Here is a 27,410-nt window from a genome sequence, read left to right as displayed (position 1 = left end):
AGGAACTCTTCAAACATCAGCATTTTACACAGGGACACAGATGCATAAAATTTACTGTCAAAATGTTTATTGCAAAATAGAGTTTGGAACAAAGAGAAGCAAAGGAAAAAGTTCACATCAATAGAAAGTTCATGACACCAATTGAGGAAATTGAATACATTGCATGGTTTCTTTTTGGTTGTATGCTATGTTTTTACACTGGAAAATCAAATCCACAGTGTGAATAAAACAAGACATCATATGTCAAGTGCAATAAAGAGAGTAACTGACGCTGCAAGGTTTTACCACACAGAAGTGTAACATTGCATGTTCCACACAAATTATATATTCAGTTTACAGCACAAGAGTCTTGGCACAGGCACTGTGCTCACCATTTTCTCAGAAGGGAGAATGATTATTTTGAAAATATCTTCTATCCAAATTTCATCCGTTCACACCTGAAGTGTAAGTGGCATCAATTTCTATAATTCAGTACAAAACTTTTTCAGTAGTGCAAAAGCAAGAAATGCAGTGGACTATATCTGACTTTCAAAGGCATATGGATAGTTAGCACACAATACAAAATGTTTAAAGAAGGTTGTTGGTTCTACATTTTCAAAATTAAATCTTCACACATCAGAAATCTCTGTGCAGATTTTACAGTGTATACACCAAGTCGAAGTCTGGGGAAAAGGAGAAAGGATTCTCCTCCAGATTCCTACTAGTGCATTTTAAGGGCTGTGAAAATTACTAAATGAACTTATCTTTTTACCTGAAATAGGACTGTAGTCAAAACCTCTGTCAAGTTAGAGGTCCTATTGAAAACCTGTAAAAGCTGCCTGATTACAGAAAAAGAAACTACAGTATTAAAGACACGGTGACTCTGCTGCATACTGAATAGCAGTATGCACACTATAGATTTACTAATACTGCTGAGAGCAAAATGACTTGTTATTTTAACAAATATTTAATTCTTAATAACTGTTTCAACATCTAGAAGGAGAGGGAATCAACATCTAACAGAACTTCTCAAACAATAACGACAAGTCAAACAAGACTGTGAGACAAGGAGCTACTCCAGACTTCACCTCCCCAAAGCCTCCATAGGTAGATGGGACAAACTCCAGGCCAGGCCTCCAGCCAGCTGGGGATGCACCACCTACACCCCATACATCCAAGGAATTAGTGATCACAAAACTGGTCAAATCAAGTCACAAAAAAAGACCAGATTAAGAGTTTTACGCCATTAATTCCTCCCCTGTTTTTTCTCCCAACGCTGAAGGAAAAGAAACAGAGTTGGGAGTTAGGACATCCTGTCTTGGTCCCAGCTCATTCTGTATCTTCAAGCGAGCCAACAGACAATCCTCACCATTCTTCTCTTGAGCCACCCTAGTAAATGTTGGCAGAACAACAGCCTGGTGAAAATGAGAAGCTGAGGCCCAGTTCTTGCATTTCCCCTCTGTCAAGTACAGCAAAACCATTCTGCTGCAGATACCTGCAGAACTTTATGAAAGGCAGAGAAATCTGGGACCCCAAAAGGACCGATGGAGATGAGTGTGCTTAGGGGTGCGTGAAGCATGGGAAGGCTTTGGGTGCTTTTGCTCACAGCCCAGAGTAGCCAGAGAAATACTTCTGGGGTTTGATAAATGCTTTCCTAAGCTGGCACAGCAAGTGGCTGTGGACTTCTGTGCTGCTGACACAGGCAGAAAACAGGCCAGACTACACGGCAGAGCAAAATCAGGTCTGGAAGATGAAAATATTATGATCTCCTCCAAACAACACACCTGCCACCAGAGATGCTTCCAAAATCTTTATCTAGCTAGGAGATTGTCAGAGGCAGAAACAACAAGCTGATTCTCACATGCAATTTTTGGCTTGTAAACTGCAGACATCTGTTACGAAAGCCATCACAGAAAGTAAAAATTCAATCAGTATCGTTTCTTTCTTATAAGCATAGCCAATATCCTAAGTATAATACTGTGATGATAGAACTGCACCAACAGAGCCTATCATATGTTATCTGTCATATCTTAACTTTCTTTACAATTCAGAGATCTTTGCTACTTTAAGCATGAAGCAAGTTGTTTTAAGAGAGTCTAAATTTTTTCTTAATACAGCTAAACTTGCTTTGAGAAGCAAAGTGTGTACAAGGTAAAGAATAAAATCTTTTTTTCTTTCTATTTCTTTTCCCCATAAAAGAACTGGAACTAAATAAATAGCCAAAACTCCTAGGGGCATGTTACCAAATTCTGATAATATTCTGCTGAAATAAGACACACACATGGGTGGTAAGTATAAAAATTTGAAAAGAGACCCAAATTTGGGTATTTTTTAACTAAGAATTCCTGTAGTGTACTACTCAAGGACTATTTTTAATTCTGTAAACACTAAGGAGTGAATGTAAAAAATTCAATTAAAACTTACACAAATATAAATATGTATAAAGTGCTCTGAGAGTGTCAGATCCTAAAAAAAGTGCAAAACATCAGTGCTAGGGACAAGTAATTTCTGAACGCTAATCAAACTGAATGAAATTTTGTTTTCAGTTAAAGCTGTACAACACTGCATATGTGGTACAATAATCTACGTGCAACAACACACATCTTAAGTGTACACATTAGGTCAAATTTTCCTGTGTGCAATGTGGAAGTTAAAAAAAATAATATAACTGCTCTGGGTGTTAGCAGACATAAACTTATAGAAAGAGTGCAAATCTGCACTGGAAATAGCCTATTTGTTCTTATTTCCAGTTTATTCTTTCAGCATCTCTTCTCTCTAAAGTCAGATTGCTTTGATGGACCTAAAATGCCATCCCTACCTGTGTCTAAAGAGCATGTTGCCTCCAGGATATGGAGTAAGCTTATCACATCATGTATATTACAATTCAGACATGAAATAGCCTCCTGATACTTGAGGGTTATCTTCAAGCCAATGAACCTGCAACTGTTAGGAAGAAGGGGAATGAGGAATGATATCCTACTTGAAAGGAAGCATTCTGGAGGGCCAAGACTGGTGAAAACTGAGTGGAGCATGCCAGCTCCGGCTGAAGCACTCACTGCCTCGCAGGCTACCAGACCAGTGCTGGCGTTTCAGAATAAAACAATTCTGTCTCACATCGCAAAGAAGTGCCCCACTCATCACTCTGGGAAAACTCCTTCAAAGAACTTTCTCTTTTGTTGTCTGAACATGCAATGATTTCAGGCCTGCTGTTATCTAATGTATCCATTTTTCTCTAAGCAATCTACAAAAATGCTCATATAATACATAGGTTAGAGCTGTGTAACAGACAAGCCTATAATTAAAGAAGCCGCTCAAAACCAGAAGTTTTCATAAAAGAAACCCCTCCAGTAACAGAGAATGGAATTTTGACTGTATTCCTTATGGAATTTCCCACTGTAGCTGAACAAGACAGTAACATTTCTCTTTTAAAATGCTGTCCTTCTTCCTTGGGCAAATATTTTACATCAGCTTCCTTTCTAACCTGCATTCGTGTTTGTGCTGGTTTCCCTCCCTCCTCCTGCATTACTGCTAAAGGGGTCATCAGGAGAAAAATACTCACTGCTCTCAACACAAGTGCCTGGCAGGCAATTATTGCAGCAGATTGTTACATGCCGAGTTTTATGGAAAGTCATAACAGTAGTGGCAATGCTTTAGAAGTGATTTAGCTGAAAAAAAACCCCACATACTCAGGGACTGTAAATATTCCTCATATTGCTGCCACCACTGAGAATTTCACACAAGCCACGGAAGCAGGGTCCAAGCTGAAATGTCACCATGACTTTTCCTTGTCCTTTTGTAAGGATAGCACACGTGCCTTAAGAGAAGCAACAGAATCAAAATTTGCTAACACCCATTTTTACTCTCAGGTACCAGAGTAAGTACATCAAAGTTAACGAGGCTTCCTGAATTTACATCAACATAACTGAAAATTAGCTTCTAGATCACAATATCTGATAATGGATGCAGAAGTCTGATTGCGATTCACTTTGCTAGAGTGAATTATATACACATGCACACACACGCAAGGGGAAAAGCATTTATACAAACCATCTACTAATAGGGATTATCTGGATTCTGCTGCTACTTGGTTTTTAAACTGTATATTTAGCTTACCCTTTTATTTCTCTCAGCTAAGCTTCTCTTTTCCTAGAAACGTATTTGTGACTTCCCACAACCTCACCTTGAAAAAGCTTTAAAATAGAAACACAGCAAACCCCTTCACTGCAACAGTGAGAAAGATTGGATTGCGGAGAACAGCAAATCTGAAAGCACAAGTGTATCATATGATTGACAATTAAAGGGGTAAAGATAGTGACAAGCAACAACAACAAAAAAACCCAGAAAAATTTGCAGTACATTAATTGCATTAAAGGCATTGAAGTTTCCCCCAGTGTTTTCAGTTCTTAAGTTTATCAAGCCATAGTTTCTGTAATCAGGCATCAAGAATTACAGACATAATCATATTTCTTAATAGTAATCTCAATTACTTTGGAAGTTTAGTACCAAATTTCATCAAAATAGAAATAAGTCAACGCAGTCTAAACAAGAACAATGTCTTCCTACACACAAACATGCTCGGCCTGGAAAGTGTCTCACTTTTTTTCTTTTACAGGATTTGAACAGACCAAACTGACAGGATTCTTGTTCTCAAACTTTATTGTTTTGCTTTGCTAAAACCGATTTCAAATTTAATTCTGTAACTGATTTCATTCGCTGCTATCATCTGTGTCATCAAAATCATCATCATCATCATCGTCATCTGACCAGTCGAATTCACTGAAACCCAAAGCCATGTTGATTTTCTTTCCTTTTCTCATAGAGGTGGTTTTAGAAGAATTCTTTTTGGCTTGCATGTTTATCTGCATTCCAGAACGCAGGACAGATCCTGCTTGGTTCAGAGAGAAGACATCCCCAAAGCCCGTCATCATCAAGGCCTTCAGACTTTGGTTCATGCCAGCTACCTCCCCGTTACTTGTTGCTGTGATCTGACATGACATCTCTGCACTCTTTGACTCCTCTGTTTTAGATTCAAAGTAAGACTCCTCAGACATTCTTGCAGCAAGAGGTAAGAGAAACTATTTGAAGAAGGAAAGGACAGAGCAAAAGTGAAAGTTAGAACCAATTTAAAAATCAAGGAAAAAGACACCACCAGATTAGTTGGCAATAAACAGAAAGCATAATGATTAGTGAATCTGAACATGGAGTTCAAGAATTCATTACAACTGCTTAATTCTGTGCTCAATGTTCTCAAAAGGAAGCGCAAAATCACAGAATTACATGGCAAGAATCACAGGTAGCAGAGCTTTCATGATCAAAGGAGGTTCAGGCTCTTCAATCCTTCATTTTGTACAGCATAAAACAGATTGTGATGCTTTCTAACCAGGTCAACTGACTCCTGGGTCACAACATAAGTCTGAGTTAGTTGCTTAACCGAACCTTTCAGGATTGAAGAATCAAACATATTAAGAATAGAGAACCCAAACAAGTTCCTGAAGTTTGGTGCAGAAGCAGCAGCCCTCAAAAATATTAGAAATAACAGTAGCAGTATTATTTGTGCAAAGACTCTTTTTGAGCATATACTCAAAAGAAGAAAGGGTCATCCTGCTATGGCCGCAGTCAGAAACAAGCCTCTCACCAATTCAAAGGAGACAGGAACCACCTTGAGCTTGACAGCACACTGCTTCTGGAAACTGTTCCAGAGAGAAGCAGGCATGGAATGAGGGGGCTGCTTGGTCAGATTCTTCAGCTTGGTTGGCTTTTTTTTTTTTTTTTTTTTTTAATCTTTTCAGTGGTATAAAATTCTAGATATCTCTCATTTGGTTGCACATGATTTTAAATCTCTACTGATTAATTCTTCATCTACAGAAAATTGTGTTTTCTTTTGTCAGTCTGCAATTACAGAGTTTTACAAATTGAAACCATTCCCAGCTAAATAACAATGCCTCTTCAGAGTGCCACAGCAAGTAACTTCAGTGAAACGCCTGCCTATTTTTCACAGGGAGCAAATCCTCAGGTGTATGGACCTAAATTAAGCTACCAACTAAAGCAAGAGCAAAGGAGCTACATGCAAACAACTGAAATGGTCTTTCTTTTCAAAGTTGCCCCAAAAATGACCTGCCCCAAAGTCATTTTTTCTACATCTTTCTTTTAAGCTAATCAGAAAACTGACTGAAGTGTTGACAACAGTTAATCGCAGCAGGTTATGAGAGGATTATGCTGGTGCCACGGCCATACAGGAGGCTTCATGGCCAGGCTGCTCAAAGTGTGCCCATTTCTTTTCAAAACCACTTTCATTAACTGTCTATGATTTAAAAAGGAAAATATCTGTCTTTTGTCTCTTTCAGGTTTTTCCTACTTACATTGGCTTTCCATTTGCATTGTGGTGACAAAAGTCAGTGGTTGTTGTTTAAGAAATGAAAGTAAAATTAACAAGGGAGCTCTTAACACTCTCTTGTGTCCTAAGGCTGTCTACATGATCCCCAGCTAAGCCTATGTACACCTGGCTGTACAGGAAAAGATGATCACCAGAACACCACTTAAATCAAGAACACCAATAGCTCCTATAAAAGGAGAAAATAAATAGCTCCTATTGATATAGAGGAAAAACAAGAAATAACCACAAAAACAGGATGCTCAGCACACTGATTGAGTGCCAGGTAGTTCTTTAATCCGCTATCAGCGTTTTAATCGCTTAAGAACCATGGAAATGCATCCCCTGAAACACAGGAAGAACTCCTTCATAATCAACAAAGCAGAAGAACTCTCCTCTGAAACATATTTCTGTATCACTATGCAATGTTTGTCAAGAGGTTAAGGTGCTAGTAGGCCACAGCTATGGTACATTTTGTGGGTTATAAAAACCTAACTTCCTCCACATTTTACCACGTCTTGTTATTTTGAAAGCTTAGGAGTTCTTTGTGACAAGACCCGTATTTGTTGTCACATTACATGTGGTGACCATCATCAAGGCCTTTTATAGATCGCTGGGATCCTCTGTCTCCATACAAGTCACTGTTCTTAAATGATGACCTGCAGGTGCATGACACCACAGGTAAATCTTCAGATTTCATGTCTTGCTTGCTGTCCTCCTCTATACGAAATTCGGTTTAGCTACATGGACCTCCCTTGTTGAGCCAGGTTGTCTTTCAAAAGAGAGCTGTGGACATATTTTATTCCTGCAAAAGGCTCCATATTCCCTTGTGCAAGACACTCTGCACAAGGGAAATTTGCTGGGATAAGACCTGGAGGTGTCTGTTACATGAGTCACAGCAGAAACAGTCAAAATGAGAGCAGGGAGAAACACTACTGTCACAGAAGTGTTTGTAAGGTTTGGCCTTATCTTTCTCTCATGCTGATTTACAATGCTGACGTGTACAAAGACATGCTTTATTCTTTGGAATAGGCACAGTCTTCTGCTACTCAGAGCTACCTACCATGCGGGATTCCAGGATGAAGCTTCTACCAACTCTGTGGCAGAGTCAGCTTCCCTGTTTCCCTTTCACTTGGTTTGAGTTTCTCCTCCCGCACACCACTTTAAAAGTGTCTGCTGGCCTCCTGTCTTTGCTGCAGAGCAAAATGAAGAAGTGACTGCAGAGTGCACAGCAGGGACAACAGTACCATCTGAGACAGAACAGGGCCTAGAGCTGGCTAAAAACCAAGCACAAGCCTAGTGGGCACTCTAAGCTGTGTTATTAGCTCCAGGTTGCATGTCTTCACAACTGTTCTGACAGCCAAGGTAGCTTAAAATCAAGCAGTGCACCTCTCTGCTGCAATCATATGGTTTGGCATTGCTAAGCAGACGTACCCTGAACTGAGGGATGAAGGGAGACACCTGACTCCAAGGATTACAACTTGCAGAGAGAATGCCCGGGCATGTTTTCCAAATGATATATAGCTATGAATTTAAGAAAGAGTTGAAATTCTACATGGCACTGGTTACAAATGCATTCGCTATGAAGAAACCGATCCTGCTAGAACAAGTCAATTTTTGTCAATATGTAATTTTTTTTTTTCCTTTTTCTTTTTTAAAGCTGTTCCATGCAACAGTTCACTAGAGATCTATGGAAAAAGAAATATATCTATTTTTCTGTTAGAAGAAATTGCACTTAAATGCAATAGAAGAGTTGCGTTAATATTATGCAGAAAAGATAGTTCATGCTCTGCACAACACACCATTGCACAATGCTTCATACTTTCAGCAATGCCAGATACAAGAAGAAAATAGAAGTCATAAGCAGGTACAGCATAAAAACCCTACGGCCTTGCCTGCAAAAAAATTTGCTCATTAAAGCTGTGTCTCATGCTGTGAGCAAGACAGACAACAGTCCACAGCTCAGTTACTAGAAGTTTGCAAGCATTAAAGCAGACACAGGGATATCTAAGAACACACAGTTTATCTGCACATATGAAAACATTCATTCTTCATTGTTTCTTTACATGGTCACAGCTGGAACATGAATGCAACTTCATTCAAACAGTAGGAATAAGCTCTGCCTTAAACACAAGTTGTATGTAAATGGCTCTGATCAGAATCAGTGATATAAGTGAGATACAATTGTGCATAAGTATATAAGATGCTATTGCAAACTCAATTTCATACTTCTTTTGGCTAGTACTTTAAAAACAAGTGGGTTAATAACAGTATTTTTCTTAGCAACAATTCTGTCATAGTATGCTTTTATTCAGGCACTAACCCTGTAGTCTTCCTTCTGCCAATCAGTCACTGAGGATATCATACTTCATTAGGAAATTCAAGATGATACAAAGGATTTTTTTGGTTCAGTTTATTACTGTTTTATTATTATTATTATTAAGAATGTGGAGGTCCCACCAGCCAGCATGAGCACATTAACTCTAGCTATGCACAAAGTCCCAGATTAACAGCTCTAATTTTGACCTTCTTCCATGGCATGGAAATTTGCTTCTTCTCATATTAAAAGAATATTAAAAAAAAAATAATACATAGGCATCTCAAGCTTTCTTCTGCAACAAACAATCTTACTTTTAAGACCAAATGCTGTGTCCATTTAAAGTCAACAACTTTCTAGTTGAAAATGACTTTACTGAATGCAAACAAATTTTAATGCTGAGAACTGAAATTAAATCAATGGGAAACTACTCAAAAGCCCAGGGCACAAAATGAACTATAAGCAATATCTGATATCCAATGTATTACATTAATTTTTTTTTTTAAATAATGTAGTCATTTGCAGTGATATTACAAAATAGACCCAACACAACACAAAGAAAACTGGAGCACTAGTCCCTTGGTGTATACCTAGATTTGCATAGGCAAAGCTTGAAATGCTTTCTGAAGTAAAATGAAAGGATGAATTATTGTCTACTTACAGGAGTATTGGACTGTTCAGTTAACTTCTGCTCCCACATCTTCAGACGTCGCTCCCGTTCCTTTAGTTCCTGCTCTTTAAAGCTCAGATCACGCTCCAGTTTCTTTAGTCTTTCTAAGGTTGCCTCAATTTCACATCTGCACGGAGACAATTTGTTACGTCTTGTCTTTTCTTGACAGATATAAATTGTTCATAATTCCCACTTCAATGTTAATTAAATGTGAAAGGCTGAAAAGTACAACACTAACTCAAGCAGTTCATTTAATTACCAAATGCAAAGCCTTTCAGAGCTTTAAGAACAACTGGCAATGTTTATACTTCAGAATAACCATAATACCTCCAACTGAAGAAAAACAGAATTTTAAAAAGAGTAGGAATGCCATGTTATAATAAAATTCTAAAAACGAAAATGCCATTTTTCCAGGAAATATATTATCCATAAAGCACTACACTAAATAAAGATAATGGGACAATCATTAGCAATACAATGTGACTAGTCTGGAGAAGCCCATTTGCTTAGTTTTATAAAATGGCCATAAATTTTACTTGATTCAGGATTCCAGTATTTTCACTGCTAACCTTCCTGTTTCTCTAGGTCAAGATAAGAGCATGTAAATATGAGCAAGAACATAACGCATATGATTCAGCCCTCCAAATGGTCACCAGCTTCTCAAGTTAGGAATAGTTAATTAAAGGATTTGGTTTACATTTTTTTTCTGCTTTTTACCACACAAGCAAAGGTGAGACAAACAAGAAAGACAGGAAGCAAAGGCTGTATTCAAAGGAACTTAGATATGGTCTCTGTTGGGTTGCATTGCATGTACTTCATCCCTTAAACAAGTGGTTTCCTTTGACATGCTTTCTAATAGTATCTTTTAAGTGTGTTCATGAACTGGTCTGCTTCTGGAAAAGACTTTAACAAGCACTGCAAAGGCATGGGTGTGTATTAGAACACAGAGAAAAGTAATTTCATCAGTAAATGCAGCTACATTTTTTGCTTGTAAGATAACCAAAGGAAAAAAATTCCATCAGATGCTTCATTTGTATTGAAGTTATTTAGCAAACAGTTACTTCAGTTACTTCTCATTCACATTGTAAGAGCAGTCCATCACAGTGCTCTGGTTTTGCTCATAAAAAAAGAGAGCAAGCTTCTAATGAGATCGATCCTGAAGAGAGCTCTTACGATAGCTAGGAAGAATTGGCAATGCCAAACACTTCCGCTCAAACTTTCACAATATTTTCTTCTGTTAACATACTGCAGAAAATCTGTTCCTTCTGATATTTACAATAAGAAAATAGAAGGTCTACCACAACGGTAGCTGTCATTTCTGTTTGGTAAAAAATAAAGTGCTTTTTTTCTCTGTCTTAATACAGAGTGATTTAGCTATTCTCCTCTATCACACTAAAGGAGTTCGGCTCTTAATGTGGGAAAGTACATACCAAAAGAGCCTACTTAAGTAAATGAGAGAATTTAAATATCCTAAATTCTGTACATGCTCTACTATATTAAGAAATCTCTGACAGAGAGCAGTGCTCACAGAAGTCCATGAAAAGACACGGAGTGTGAATAAGTAGCAAACTACTGCAAACTCTACAGCCACGCTTAATTCCACTGCAAAAATCAGCCACCTGGGGCAAGGGCATTTATCCCACTTAAACCATGCTGAGTGAGCTGCTCAGTGCGGTGGTCAGAACAAACGTCCCTCACAATTATTATGCTTCAGATTTCAAGAAAAATTCTCTCTTTTTTAGGCATGTAAAGGTCAGGGCTCATCTCTGTGATGGATGGAAAGTCATCATATATCCTAATAAACAGCAAATTCAACATTTGTTTTAAAATGCCTAGAAAATACTGAAAGCAATGCTCCAGACAGATCTTCTGATACATACATTAGGCAGAATTCCTGACTAAATCTTGTCATTCTCTAAATTGAAAAGCACTGCACGGAAGGTCAGAAAGCAACTCTTTTCCCAGCATTCGTTTCCTTGTCACAAACCCTTCCTGGTCAGTGCAACATGTACGCCTCAATCTACTACAGCAACTACAGAGCAATTACAGGATTGCTGCACACTACTTTTCTTAGGTCTCAACATCACTGCAACATACGTGCAACTCTGTAATTTTTTAAATATGTAAATTAAGGCTCTCTTTTAGATAACATTCTGCACTAGCAATGTCTTGGTAACAATAGCTTTCTATATGTCAAAAGTCTATTTTGTGCTGCAATTATCTCTCTTCATTAACTAGAAACTTCTCTTACAATAAAAGGTCAGTCTGCAAAAACAGTTGCATTCCAGAAAATAATTCCTCTGTATAATAAAACTGTGTAATTAAAAGAGAAAGCTACCGTACATTGCCCAGTTAATGAGTCTTCCTTCATAAATGAAGCAGCTTGAAACATTATGCATTGCAGGGAGCGTATATTTGTTTGCTTCTACAGTTTCAGCTTGCTTGCTTTCTAGAATAATCTCATTCTGTGACACTGAAGAATGTGTATACTGTTACTAGAGATTATAATGATAAACAGCCACAGATTAAAAACAATGAGTGGTATTTGTTTGTATGTCTTGAATTGTTAGTGGTACACTAATATATGTATCACTAATAGACTGCTTTTAATCATTTGAACAGTTGCTTGTAGGGAAAGGATGCAAGTTCAAGAAACGCAGTTAGTACACGTGGCTAAATGCAGACAAATGCGATTTCTCACTGAATTGGAACATCATTACTTCAACACTAATTTTTTTCTACCATAATAAAAGTGACTTGGGAAAGAGCTCCAAAGATATGAAAGAACATGAATGTAAACATAAGGCAGATCTGTGCAACTTAGTCATAGGACAGTGTGTCAATGCTGCCTTATAAAAATGTGAGGCACAGAACAGTAAGGAAATAAAATAAGGACATTATAGAACAGGGAGATTGAATCATTATTAATATAAATGTGAATACCATTACATTTTGCCAGTAAGACCACATTAAAGAAGTGATAAATTACATTTTGACCTTTCACCTGCACAGTTGTGTATGGACTCAGCACATTCTGCTCTCATGCCAGCTGGTCAAAGAACACATTATGGAGTTGGGAAACAACGCGACCCAAGTTGTCCCAGCTTTGATTCACTTTGGTAAGTGCAGCATCATCATGAAAGTGCAGTATCTGTATTACTAATTTGCAGGTTAAGCATAACCTTCACTTTTCCCTCCATCACTCTCCAGTGCTCTGACAGTCAGGCTTTATTAAAAATTCCTATTTCTTCGTAACATATCCAATTCTTTCCCCATTGTTATTTCTTTCCAAATGATGATGGGATTGTAAATAAATAAATAAATAAAGCCACAAGTAAAAGGTAAGATTTTTCAATGCAGAAGATAAAGCACATGAAATTTTTGCACAGCTCTTCTCAGAAATGGTCTTAGTCTGTTTTGGTTTACCTCTTGGGATCACTTTATGCATACAAGCCTTTAATCTGTTTTAACTTGCTTTTTTTTTTTTTTTTTTCTTTTTTTTCTTTTTTCCATACTTCCTATTAATTTGTTTTAACCTTCCTGTGTGTCTCCATGCAGACATGACTTCCACCTCAATTACTAGAATTCACGTATGAAAGAACCACTCTTATCCCAGTGTCTAAACGAGTCCCCATGCAATTTGTGCACTTCTTGCAGTTGTGTTTTCATTTTAGCTTAATTCAGAAGTCATCTTTGCTTTCAGGCAAGTCATGCCCAATCCCAAATTCATCTTTTCTCTCTCACATCTCCTTGTCTCCATGTTATTTGTTCTTCCAGAAACAAAATTTGCCAACTTTACCATTAACGCAACTCTCCATGGTTAAGAAATGTTGGCATTTCTTCACAGAAGAAAGATTTTTGTTCCTACATTGCTTTCCTTTAAGACCTTGTCAACCATTCCTTATACAGCAGCTTAGGTGCATCAAAATAACTTTTTTGGTGAAAACTTGAATATTTGATCACACTCCAAAAAGTGAATCAACTCCATCAAGTTTACTGACAACTACAGCATCTTTTACTCTGCTGTCTTCGTAAGAGCTAAATAAATACTTGTTTCTGCTAAAGGATTTTGAGTACTTGCTCATCATTAAAATGAGGTTCCATTTCCACAAACACATTCTGGCAAATTTCGTTTTACTGGCTGCTTCTGCGAGATCATGAGCTTCCTTAGTTTAGACAGCGACATTCCGCAAAAGCCGTGGCACGGGCGGAGCCATTCAGCACCACACCGGGGCCAGCGCAAGCGCGAGCAAGCAGCGAGGCAGCGGGCCGGGCCGGCGGGCCGGGTCCGGGGCGGCAGCGGGCACAGGGCGGGCGGCCGCCAGCAGGTGTCGCGCTGCCGTCGCCGGTGCTGGCGGTGCGGGGGCCGCGGCAGCGCGCTGCTGAGTCAGGGCAGGAGCCGTCCCGGCTATTTATACTGCTGCCATGTGACCGGGGAAGCGTCCCGGCTCCCAGTCACTTTTTCCACTTCTTCCAATTAAAAGCACAAGTCTCGGTTTTACTGGGAAGTCCGCGAAGGGAATACCGGATTCGGGTTTTGCTGCAAGGCCCGTTCCCCTGCTCTTGTCCCCGTGCTCTGCGGGCTCCTGCCGCAGCACGGTGCAGGTGGGGCACTTTTAATAGCTCTCCTCTCTGCTCAACTGGAGGGGGGCCAAGCTGCTTAATATAGACCGAATGCAATCGGCTGGTAAAAGTCTTCTGCCTGTGCAGATCTGTTTTCAATTTGCTTTTCCAAACACAGGATGTACTGTGAGGCTGCAGGCTTTCCAACTGACAAATGTGCTCTGGGGACATTTTTTGAAGTTTTGGCACACCAGTAAAACAAGCTGGCACTTTTACTGTAAAAATGGGGCTTGTACTGCTATTTTCTCAAATCTCATCTCCATTTATAATCACGCTTGACTAGAAATTATGATCGGCAATAGATAAAATTCCATATCTGCAAACGCACTTTGCAAAAGCAGGGCTGGCCTGGATACAGGGCTACAGCTATGACAAAACACAAGTGAAGACAAATAAAGGCTTAACTTGAAAAATTATTCCTTTATGTCCTTTTTTTTTTCTAAAATAAACACATACTGTCTATATGCTTCCTGTTAAACCTGCATCAAACAGTACATACACCTGAGTTGTTTGGCCCTCACTGAAAACATGTGAATTACAAAACCATAAATAACGTGATACCAAAACCAATGCAATAATAAACATAGTGTACAGCTAAGTGTATTGGCTCTTAATACAAATTTCACAACATTCTGAGCATTCCTGAAAAACAACAAGGTAAATCGTGTTCTAAAAATAGAAATTTTTCTGCCAATACCTCATCAGTGCCTGATGTCCATCTGAAAACAGTATGGACTTCTGCCATTAAAAAGGAAAACCGTGTCATTTCATCCTGGGAGGCAGGAAGCTTACCTCCACTCTGCCTTGTTATGCAGGAATGAATTGCACTGGTCTGGAAGGTTGCTGTCGTTTGACATGGATTCCAGAATTGAAATTATCTGCTTGAAAGATGGCCTTTTCTGAGGAAAAAAAATAAAAAATAAGAATCAGCATTTGCATTCATATATGACTATTACTATGCAATGTCATTCGTTCAGCTGAAAGTGATGGACTACAAGCAACTGAAATTGGGATACTACTTTCGGACAGAGCATCTGCATCAGGAGTGTAAAGTTTTAATTTTTTTTCTTGTATGCTGAAATGTTAAATTTGGAAAAAGTCACACAAGCCAGTAAGACTCCAACCTTTGCTTAGTATCTACCTAAATAACCATTTACTACTTCCTGGGATAGCACTAAAAACATTAGAATCATAGAATCACCAAGGTTGGAAAAGACTTAAAAGATCATCCAGTCCAACTGTTCACCTATTCCCAATAGCTCCCACTAAACCATGTCCCTCAACACAACATCCAGCCTTTCCTTGAACACCCCCAGGGTCGGTGACTCCACCACCTCCCTGGGCAGTCCGTTCCAGTGCCTGACCACCCTTTCTGAAAAGTAATACTTCCTAATGTCCAGCATGAATCTCCCCTGCCATAGCTTGAAACAACATTAAACAACATTAAACAACATTAGTAATAATAATAACTAATAACTATAAAGATTCTCTATTCTATAAATGAAGTTTGCCTCAAGCTAAGAAGGAAAATAGCACCTCAGAGAGAAGGCTGGACCAATCAGCAACTGGTCATTAGACAGATGGCATTTACAGAACTAACATAAACTCTTTAATGCATGAAGATGCTATTAGCTGCCCATCACAAATGGTCGCCTGACTGCAGAGCTCGGTTCTTGCAGAAAAGGACACTTTCCAGAAAACCCTCTACTTGGTTAGCTAATGGGTAGCCTGGGCAGCTGCAGAGATCTGGGCTAAATGATGCTGCCTTCCCTTTGCCAGCAGGGCTCACAGGAACTCATTTGTTCAAGTTTCTGTCCACAGCTCTGTGCCCAGCAGCCACTGTGCTGACAACACAAGCACACTCGCCACTTATGGAGAGCAGTCACAGCTTCTCTGCGTTTTATGCTTCCCCTATAGTCCCGAAATGAAGCTATGAAGTCGGAGAGTAACTGAAAAAGCCAGAGTAAAACGCATTTCGTGAAAGAACGCTGACTCTGTTAGTCTGTTTGACAGACTCCAGACAAAGTTGAGACAAAAGGTTGAAACAAAATGTAGATATATAATAAGGGAATGATGCGCATTCTCTCTGTATCTCGCCTCTAATTATACCATTCCTGCTAAAATTACAGATGCCGCAATTAAAACGTGCATTTTAATTTGGGAGCACAAAAACAATTAGGAACAATGCTGAGGTGTCTCTCCCAGGAAGATCCAAGTGATTTCCACATTATAAAAGAAGACAATTTCTTTATTTTAAATGTCAAACAGCATGAAAAAGTGTCAAATGCATAACAAAAAAAAAGACAAGCTATCTTATATTGTAATGCTGCAGTGACTGGAGGCTTTGTCTGTCGCTTTTTGGTCCATTTCCATGAATTTGGGCAAATGGGCAGTGGAGTGAGCTATGCAGGTTTCTTTGTGGCACCTGCCCCAACCACTTGTGCCTGTACAGTCTGGCCTCCAGCCCACCATGCAACAAGCCTTTCAGCAGCACAGTGTGCACCTGTTAATGTACTCCCAGTGTAGAAGCCCAGTGGGGACCCTTGCCCTCAGAGATGGGCTCACAGAGGGGCGGGGAAAGCAACAGCCCCCCTGCATACACAATGCTTCTGGAACCAAGAACACCAAATGAACATCATCAGCACTGCCATCAGGCCTGCCTAGAAAAATTGGACTTAAGAACAGCAATGGCAAGAGATCAGGGCTTTTAGCAAGGGAGGCTGAAGCACCAATAGATTGATTGAGAGTAGCAACAACACACACTCTGTTGGACCTGCACAGAGCAGACCAAGCTGGTATGCAGCAAATCTTTACAGGCTGAAAACAAGCTGTTCTGTTTCATGACTGCAGCTAGAATAACTGTACAGTCACAGTACTGACAAAGCTTCTCTGGCTGTGCAGTTTCTGTGAACAGCTGTCAGCTATTCTGCCAGCTTTACAGATGCCAGACATACAGGTAATAGCTTTTTCTGGAGGTGCAGAAAACAGCAAGACACAGACCTACATTGGTATTTGTTTTTGTCAGTTTCTTTCCCCAGAGGCAATGAAGACTTTATATTTAACACGTGCACTCTAGGTGTAGACTGATAACCTGGATAAGATTGGCAAGAGGTGATTGCTGAAGCTGGGAATACAAGCTGAGGAGCTTTATTTTTATTAAAAAAAAAAAAAAAATCAAGTCTTATTTCCAGTGGACAGCTGCTTGGTACTTCCCAGGAAGCCAGGCATCATAAATGGTTCCTTGTAAGAGACTCAAAATGTCAAGGCATGAGTCACCTTTGAAAATTGTTTCCCTTCATATCTGTATGTATCATGCAAAAAATCTTTAAAATATATCTGCTCCTCCAGAAATAGTTCTGGCTAATGCTTTCACTGTTTCCTTCCACTCGGTATTTCTCACTAGACGCATCTGCCTAAAACCAAGATATTTAAACCATATGCCTTTCCTTTATTGCTGCTTCTCTGTTCTCAGATTTCTGAGTTCCATCAAAACATACAATAATTTGTAATCATCTCTGAAGTTAAAGTGGGGATAAACTGAGGGAACAGAGGAAATTACAAATATGCACTCACCTGTGTTTCCAAAGCAGGTGCCCCCAGTAAATGAAAGCATTAGTGATGAGCAACATTTGTACAATTTTCTAGTACCCAAGCAAAGGTTGCTTATTTCATAGGGATTTTACATTTGGTAGTAGTTATTTAAGACGCTCCATTACCACAGAAATTATTAAATAATCACTGATTTAAAGTAATTAGTAATTAGCATTTTAGTAATATACTTTGAACCCACCAGGGACTGTTTCACCTGCACAGCTTAAACTGCGTGAAGACTTTGAATATACATCACCTGGAGCAGCACACTATGGTCATTTTTCTCCAAGAACAAACAAATTTTTAGAAATTCAAAGCAAGTGAATAGCCATATTCATGCCCACGAGGAGGTTACAGTGTGAGCAGTGTCTGACACTGCAGCTGTTTGCAGCACCTAAGTGTACTCCTTAGCCCCACAGTAAAAGCACATCCCTCTTTTCTCAGGGCTAAGTCACAAAAATGCCTCAGGCTTTCTGCGAGCTGAAATTATGCATATGAGCAATTGCTTCTGAGCAGCTGACACTCTCACTTGACCTTCAGTAACTTGTTCATACATTTACTGCTGATTTTCTTAAGCTAATCCTGGCCAAAGGGAAAGCTGCACAGTGCGGCATTTTAGAGGAATGTGCTCCATCTTTTGGCTCAAGCAGGCCTCACAGTCTTTTATCAAGGCATTCTGATAGCTGTAAGTACTGATCCGTTCCCAACACGTGACCGAGTTTGTCAGTCACATGCCCAAAATGTGACCAGAGATTACTTCATTTCACTCATGTGAACAAGGCATTTATAACTGTTTAAAAAACAAGAAGCTGAATGAAAAAAAGTAGTAAAGAGCAGACTGTCAGAAAACTTCACCCAACCTTGTATTTGCTCTTTACATCTCTGATGCGTGTATCTGGGAACAATGATCCCAGAAATGCAGTTCAAACCCAGGTCAGGGTTTGATGCTCAGGCATCCCTTTTCCTATGTGCAGATCCCTCCCTTTCCTGTAAATACAGCAACAGACTTCCAGATTCTCATACATCTGGCTGGAGCAATCTAAAGAGCAAGTATGTGCTCTAGTATGTGCACCAATGCACACTCTAAAAGATCCAAAAATTCTTCTGTGGCCTTTAATAATGATGCTAATTGAGGAGTAGTTATTAATAAGACATGTAGTTACCAATGGGAAGGGCTCTTCAATAATTACTGACCTAGAACTTAACAGCCCTATTACAGATTCAAAGATTGAAAACATTTTTCTCCCCTTGCCTTGTGGAGAGAAGAAAGAGGACTATCATTAAGGGAGTAGCATTTAAACGGGCATTCATTTAGAAACCATATTGCTGATGATCTCAAGCTTCCAGATCAATTCTGTAGGAGGCAACTCCTTGCTTCAAAAATAAAATTTAACAACAACAAAAAAGGAAAAAGAAAGAAAAGGAAAAAGAAAGAAAAGGAAAAAAGGAAAAAAGGAAAAAAGGAAAAAAGGAAAAAAGGAAAAAAGGAAAAAAGGAAAAAAGGAAAAAAGGAAAAAAGGAAAAAGGAAAAAGGAAAAAGGAAAAAGGGGAAGGGAAATCTCCTTTCCTCACACTGCTCTCCTGTGACTACTTTCCAGTGATAATCCATTCTGGCGTTAGATCACCTAAGTGCTATAATTCATTTTGGGATTAATCTTGGTGTCTCTGAAGTAGCAGTTCTCTTTCTTCAGAGTTCAAAGTCACTAAGAGGTCTTCCTGGTGCGTTTACTTGAGAAAAAGTGCAAAATTCCCTATCCTTAACTGTCCTTTCCTCTCCTAAGTACCCTCACAGGTAAAACAAAATATCTCCTGACACTTGGTTTCAGAACTGGTATGCCCACAGGTTCTTTCCAGCCAGTATGTAAACAACAGGATGGTAGCAGGGCCAATTTAAGGAAGGTAATTGCCAGGATCTACAAAAGTATTTACTGAGCAAACATAGTCTTTCATATCTCTTTTGATTTATTCTTATAGAGGAAAGTTAAGCGGTATGCTACAGTACTTCTATTACTATTCTAGTACTGTTACAGTATAATTGTCAGAAAGTTCGTAATTCAAAGTCCTAAAGGAAAAGACCAGAACATTTTAAAATGTTAATCTTGAATGTGTTTCTGCCATTCCTACCCATATTCTGTGGATTAATTTATTCTTTATACATTTCCAGCACAAGAAAGAAATCAGAACTGGACTTTGAAATAGTTATTTGAAACATATTATTCAAAAACATTCAAGAAAGATTAACTACTGAAATAAAAGCAAAACGATTTTTCACTTGATCAAAAATGGCAGCATTCTTGCTATCTCTCTCTATTTACAATCTCTGTCTTCAGTAGTGAGGCAATTTAGAGTAACAACTCTTGATTAAAGGGACAGAAACATATTTAAGTATAAATACGTAAATATATATACATTCTGAAAAGACATCCCCAGCTAATATTTTTGTGAAGCAAATATTTTTGATAGCTCAGACTTGTCCTCTGAAAACAGTTTAGCATACACAGAGAAATAAGAGGTGGAGGATATAAAATATAACAGAAATTAAATTACCTTTGAGTCAGCTTCCCAACATTGATGCATCAGTTCTGCAAAACTTCTGGGACAACTGCTTGGAATGGTTAATCTCTAAAGGAGAAAGAACGTAGGTAGCAGTTATTAGAAACATTTCCCTTTGAGGTGCTAATAATAGATTTCCTATAAGAGCAGAGCAATTAAAATAAGCGAGACACACTCTTCTTTCATTTAAACATAATACAAAACTGACGATTGACATAAAAAAGGGTAGCACTAGTAAGACGTACTATTAATTAATAGATTTATAAAGAAGGAAAGGAAAAAATAAACCAATGGAGTTGCTCAAGAAAACTAGGAGACAAGGAAGTAAAAAATGAGGCAAAGAGATTTTAATACTAAAATATCATAGTTTGTAGAGATAACTACTGCATTGCACAATATTTAAGATGCTTATCAAAACAGGCATAATGTACAGTCTGGTATAATTCCTTTCTCTCATACAAGTCTACAACACTATAGTCAATTTTGATATACCAAATGGGTAAAATACAGACTACACTGAGTTATAAAGAGTTAACTGAAGCTCTACATGACACAAGAGACATTTCATAAGCCTGTGGTCAGAACGATTAATGAGGACATGCAGATCTCAGAGAGCACTCACAGAGCACAGTGAACTCATATAAATATTTTCTGATGACGCAAGACAAAGACTTGCTGGTTACAGCCAGATCCACTAACTACAGAGGATTACTTTGAAGCTGGCTTGGTTTCTTTTGCAGAGAGTTTTAAGCCATGAAAAGTATTTGTTCAGTGAGTCTTAAGCAACACGTAGCTTAAAGACTTTGCCTCCAGACTGCAAACGCTAAAAACAATTCCATTGTCAAATACACACGAGTACCCAAGCCTCTCCAGTTACTGGTAGGCGTATCCCAACAACATAAAACTTAAGACGTGATCCCTTTGCTCCCACTAATGCAACTAACTTACTTCAGACACTTCATGCTAAGTTAAAAAAAAAAAAAGTAGATAAAAAGCAGTTCTGCAGTGCAAATGAGACCAAATATGAGGAAATCAAGCTGGAAAAAGAGCTCCCTGTCCTACAGCAGGTGAGAACCTGAACCTGTTCAGTCCAACCTGCCAGGAAGACCTTTTGATCAGTCCCACTCTTGGAATTTCAGAAGTAAATCAAAGCAAGTTCTGTCAAATTTTGTACCATTGTATTACTATAGCATGACCTGGAAAGCCTTAAAAGCCAAAGAGTTAACAAATTCTGCTATACAAGTATTTGAATACCATGAAAATTAGAAGCATGACATACAGAATCAGGGCATTGCAGGAATTTGATTATTTTAATAATGTAAATACCTTAAGGTGCAAAGCTTTCTATGCAAGAAATACACAGAAATTTGTACAATGCATAAACAAACTGTACTGGCACTTGATCTTTGTTTGAGTCATTACCCTAAAAATACACTGCCTCATCTTTCTGCAGTATTTGTCTGTAACCCTCACAGTTCCAGGAGGTAGAAAATAAGTTGTAGTCTTCATTTACAGCTGTCTCACTTGTGCAGAATGTTATCTGTCATGGAATATAGAGGTAGCAGGTTCCAAAGCTTTCGGATTGTAATGGAAAAGACATTTCTCATTCGTAATTTTGTATGGGATTATCCCTAGTATATCATGAATTCACGTGTTTTTCTCTTCTGAATTTAAATGATAAATTTATATAAAAATTGTACCAAAATAAAAATTACATTGTGAAATTATGCAGAGCCTTGGAAAGGACCCATATGAAATCCTTAAAACCCATTTTATTTCTTACACTCCAGATTTGCAAAGCGGGACTTTTCAACCTAAACAATTATGCTTTGGCCTCAGTCCCACACTGTTTTTAACAAGAGACTTAGAGTGAAAAGAATGAAGGCCTAGCTCAACAGTGACTCAATTCTGTTGTGAAGTAGATCCATGCAAGTCTATTAATGTCAGTAGATAGAACTGAGAACAGAACCTGATCCTCATACTTGTTTCAGGACACAGAAACTATGGGGGGGAAAAAAAAAACGAAAGTAATGCATGCCAACTCTTACAAGGCATACACTGGATATGGTCCCTAAGTCATGGACAGAGAAAATAAAATCTATATTAGCAAGTGTTAATATTCTCAAGGCTTCCTGGCACTATTACAAAGAAGATGGTGGCAACAGGCTAGTACTACCTGGCAGATAAATAACTGTCTTTGAAAATCTCAACACTAAAGTTTCTCCAGCCGTGAATAAAACAGTTCTCATGTCCACATTTTGTTCATACTGTATTTTACACAGTTCCCTGCTCTGGAAAACTGCAGAGAAATGTGCATCGTATCTCCATCATCTTTCAACATAGGACAATCTCTTTACAATGCTATCAGTGTCACTATAAACCACTTATGTAAAACTGTACATAATAGAACATAGTGTTGTTCATTGGTTCCACCTTCTTCAAACTGATATATAAGGCTTTTCCTAAACTGGGAGAAAGAGTCCCATTGTACCTCCTGCTGTGATAAACACTGTAGAAGACCATGGTCATAATCTTCGGACTGGTAATGTAGCATTTCCAACTATTCAGTATATCAGTATTGCTTACTGGAATTAATCCAGTTCTCAAACTGAAGTTTAAAAAAAAAAAAAAGCAACAGAAACAAAAAAAGTCAACAACAAAAAATATTAAACTAAGAGGAGGAAACCTAACTCCACTATTTAACTCTGAAGCATTTTGAGAAACAGTTTATGTAGAATAATAGAAATCTGTATTACGCAGACACTGCCTCACCATTGTAATGTTTCCCAAGCTTCCACTGTGTCTAGATAGAGGAGGTTTCATCTTTGTGGAGGATTTCCATGCTTGTCTGTGTGTGGTACAGTCACAACTTTAAATGTTTTTTAAATGTAGTTACTCTCTTTGATATCAAGGGACTATGTGTTCAGATATACGCTCACATGTCCAACTAACTGAAAGCCTCAATTTGTGATAAGAAGAAAAGCGAGGCTGGGGACACTGTACAAACGGTGTTTACACCACTGAAGTGCTTTTGAAATGGAAAGACTCTGCATGAGGAGGCTTGCAGCTATGCCGCAGCCTTGCCGATACCAGTGAGGAGCTCATCTTCAATGTAGTGTTGAACGTAGGTGGCAAAACTGTAATTTCTCTCTTTTTTTAAAACTATTTTTTCTTCTTTTATTTTTGAAATTTTCATCTAAGCGGCAGTTTCTTGTACTATAGTGACTCCTGCTGGGAGAGTTAAGTTGAAGTAGCTGAAGGTCTCTTACAGATATATCAACTCCCGGCCAGTAAAAAGATGTCCTAAACGCAGGAGATGGAGTTAAACTGTTCCCCTACCTTGGACGCAATGGCTTCTTTCATCACTAAGAACAAACCCCTAGGTTTTACAATTGAGACTGAGAAACTAGTACAGTACTTGTACAATTTTTGATCTACAGCATCACGACGTGAAGCTGCAACAATTAGATGTAAAGGGTCCATTCATGAGGAATAACATCACTTTGACCCTTTGTGTTAGCTCCTACTGCTAATCTTTCCATACGCGTGAACTTACTTTCAATTTGAAGAAGATGAAAAAGTCTTTTGCAAAACCCCAATACTGTTTTCTGATCTATGTACCTGAATGTAGAAACGTAGTCTTACCTCGTTTTTTTCCACTACAAGCCAAGCTACTTGTAATCCTTCCAAGCCTTTAAAGGGGACCTCCCTTGTTAGCATCTCCCAGAGAACCTGGAACAGAGAGAAAGAAAAGAATTTTTATTTCTGCACTTTGTATTTTAAATACATTATTAAACCTTGATACAGCACTATTCTGTATCCAATTATCAGGCAACCAGTTTCCATTTGCAGGAACTTGGACCAGTGTTTGTGTGCAAGATCCTCTTGCTAAATTAATTTGAATGTTTCTGATTTTTCCTCTACAGTAAAAACTGGGTTGTGTGGGGCCTAATGCCTGCAATTTTATGAGAGCCACAGAAAAAGCTTTTTTACTTTTTTTGTACACTATAAAGTTCATATTTGGCAGTTGAGACTTGGGAAGACAGAGAACTCCTCCTATCCTTCTTAGCCCCAGCTAGGCACATCTTTGCCTTGCAGTCATCTTTCATTTAAAAATATTTCTATATTATTGCAACCAGTGCTTTTCGGTAGTCAGGATGTGATCCATAAGGTATTTTATTCCTATTACATGCCTACAAAAATAGTAAATATAATTTTGCAAGCAAAACCATAACTGTCTATCTCCAAGTACGTGATTATGTTAAGCCATACAATATATAGCATATCAACAATAATTCTGTTCTCCCCTATATCTTATAGACACACTGTCCTTACATACAGAAAGATGTACTAATTTTTTAGCATAAGAACCTTAGGTACTTTCTAGAGAGAGTTTGGCACCACTAAATGATTCATGTCACTGAATCCAACTTGTTTTCTGCCTCAAGGACTACATACTGGCATTCAATTAAATTAACAAGAACTTTGTACCTTCGCTTGTGTTTGCCTCTATTTTTATCAGAATCTTCATACTTATCTCTTGTTACCAATATCTACATAGAAACTTCTTCCATTTGTATACCAAGTACAACAGCAATGAAAGACATCAATAATTTAGCACGTGACCAAATGTATTAAGATCCTTAGGCAAGTCTCTATATCCTCACCGGCTGGGTTAGTACCCAGGCTCATTGCCGCTACATCATTCTGAATGGATTCTGGCCAACTATGAAGGTAATAAGAAGAAAAACACAAGGATATTGGCATATGCTGCTCAAGCAGAAAAAAAATGCATTGAAGCAGATTTGGGCCTTTAATCAAGTGAACAGGGTTCCATCAATAGACCTATTTGAATAATTCTGCTTCAGTCAGAAAACTGATCAGCAAAGGTAAGCACATCTTGGAATAATAAGTAAAAGAACATTTTACCATATATAAGAAATACATGAGGAAGGCTATTCACAGGGGCATTCAATTCTGCTGTTTTCCTCAATTCACCCTCTTCAGAAAAAACAACACCAACATTTTGACTTCTAATTCCAATTATCACCTCTCTACTGGTACAGGTAGGAAATTTAACTGTGAGAGAATGAATGAAATAATTTAGCAGTCTTATGTACTTCAGTCCAGAAAGCAGTATACAAAAACAAAAAACGCTTGGACCAAATCAAACACAAGCTGAGTAGCCTTGCAGAATCACCTCATCTGAATGGTTCTAACAGGAAACCACAAAGAAATCCAAGTTTGTACATCAGACAGAGAAGTATCTAAATACAGCTCTCAAGAAAAGAGCACAATGAAGTACAGTTAAATGTCTCCAAGAACCTTGAGCTGGAAAACTCACTGTTCTGCTATTTTTCTTTCAAAAGACTGAATTGTCTACTTTCATTCATGCACGCAAGTCTGTGTGGAACATTTTGTACTAAACTCTGCATCATGACACCTTTAGCGTTTATTTCCACTGCCTGTATGGATCACTACTTTCCTAAATGAACAGTGATTACTTGAAACACTTCAAGATTACATACAGTTTGAGTGAACAGCAATCTCACAAGATACAAAATTTTTTTCTTAATGCCTCATTTTTCACTAGTAGTATAAGAAGATAAAAAACAAATCCTTGCATTTATTTATACAAGTTTAAAGCAATGTTCTTACAACAAAGCAAATTTCATATCCAGGCTACTGCTGTAAGCTTAAGACTTTTCTTCTGAGGGTGACATGTAAGTATCTTAGAGAACTTTCATACCCCACTCATTAATTAGATACTCTGAAATAACACCTTGGGTGAACGAGAGCATTATTAGTCTTACAAAAACAGCAAATCGTATCTTCTGCTTTACCATTTGATGCTTCCTGTCCCTAGGTTCATACAGCCACAAAAAGTGCTCCTGAATCTGACTTACCCTGACCTGTTCTTGGTTTTTTTTTTGGTGGTTTTTTTTTTTTTTTTTTTTTTTTTTTTTTTTTCTCCCTCAAGATACACACTGATCATTTTCAGAACTAAATTCTCAGCTCACCTTATATGGAAATTAATCTGTCTACCATTTCTGGTATAATTTAATTGGGACACTGACATGATTCACTTCCCCTCCCATCTTTGATGGTAAGGATCACCAGCTTTCCTGATCACATAACATCCCTATGACGACAGACAGCAGGTGTTCACAGTGAAATAGCCATGCCAGACACAATGATGGAAAACAAAGCAAGATCATTTAATGCAATGGTTTGTAAGCTGTGGCCTCTGAAGATTTTAGGCTCTTCTTTGCATGCAGAGAAACAGGTTGAGAATTAAAGATGTGAATGTTCATTCCATATATGAAGCTGAGAATAAGATTGATATGTCCTCAGTTCTATTAGCTGAACTGTGCATTTCAGTTCTCATCCTGTCAACTATGTGACAATGATCTAAAGAAAAAAGAAAAAATATAGTCCTATCCCTCAACCCCAATTCAAAACCAACAAAAGCCATAAAAGACAGGAAACACCCAAATAAATGATTTGAAGAAGAAACAAACTAACAAGCAAAAAAAAAAAAAAAAAAAAAAATCCTCCCACTCTGAAAATGCTTTCTCTTGGTAGGAAAGTGTAGGCAAGTGCACACAGACGAGTTTCAGGAGCTACAATTATCAGAAGTAAGGCATAAGCAGAAAGTGTTGTTCTCTTAGAGATACTGCCCTTGAAAATTAGGTCAGTCTCCTCTGGATTGATCCAAGTGGAAGTTAAAGATCTCATAATTCTTTTCAAAAAGAGTAAGGGATAGCCCCTGGAGCTGGCCAACATTCCCTCTATAAATAACCTATGTCCTCATAGCTAAAGCAATGCATGAACTATTGCTAGGAGCACAGCAGCTGCTACACTGAACTTCAGTCTCAGTATACCAATAGTCAATTAATGCTTTTAATTTTTTGTTCTTGCATTTAAAAATATTCACCTACACAGCCTTCTATGATTAAATATACTTACATAACAAACACACTGCAGTCCACTACAAACACTTTTTCCAGGTTAACATATCCCAAGCATTTATCTTCATGATTTCAGAACAGTTTTTAGGGGGAATGTTGTGATTCCACATATACTTTCATATGTGGAAGAGGAGCAAAGGATCATTTTTGAGCTCTGCACACAATGACATAAGACTGTTACTGATCTGAATGGATTTGTGGGTTGATCATTTGCAGCGCTTCATGTCTGTTGTTTAGAGTATGCATTTTGAAATGGATTAGAAAAGAGAATCAGAGCAAGATCCATGTTTGTATCACAATAAATCTGGAACATTCAGATTTAGCATTTACTATGCT

At 38.2% G+C, this 27,410-nt stretch overlaps 1 protein-coding gene across 5 annotated transcripts in view; it reads right to left on the bottom strand.

Moving 5' to 3' along the window:
* The window catches only part of MAP3K20 (mitogen-activated protein kinase kinase kinase 20), an 86,533-nt gene that overhangs the window by 21,786 nt on the left and 37,337 nt on the right, over positions 1 to 27,410 (bottom strand). For 4 of the 5 annotated variants that reach the window (XR_008204578.1, XM_052674597.1, XM_052674600.1 and 1 more), the window contains 4 exons: positions 23,749 to 23,835; positions 20,098 to 20,172; positions 14,752 to 14,858; positions 9,328 to 9,463 (listed from right to left, as the gene is read on the bottom strand). Coding sequence is in view for 4 of the 5 variants with exons in the window: in XM_052674597.1 (XP_052530557.1) it covers positions 9,328 to 9,463; positions 14,752 to 14,858; positions 20,098 to 20,172; positions 23,749 to 23,835 (405 nt within the window). In the remaining variant the exon portion in view is untranslated. Of the gene's footprint in view, positions 1 to 45; positions 5,055 to 9,327; positions 9,464 to 14,751; positions 14,859 to 20,097; positions 20,173 to 23,748; positions 23,836 to 27,410 lie in introns of those variants that run through there. The other variant, XM_052674599.1, reaches the window with a different exon arrangement.

This window comes from Tympanuchus pallidicinctus, unplaced genomic scaffold, assembly GCF_026119805.1.
Source record: "Tympanuchus pallidicinctus isolate F22 unplaced genomic scaffold, pur_lepc_1.0 scaffold15, whole genome shotgun sequence".
Classification (NCBI taxonomy): domain Eukaryota; kingdom Metazoa; phylum Chordata; class Aves; order Galliformes; family Phasianidae; genus Tympanuchus; species Tympanuchus pallidicinctus.
Note: the sequence above shows the minus strand (reverse complement) of the source record. Positions and strands in the feature narration are given on the sequence as shown.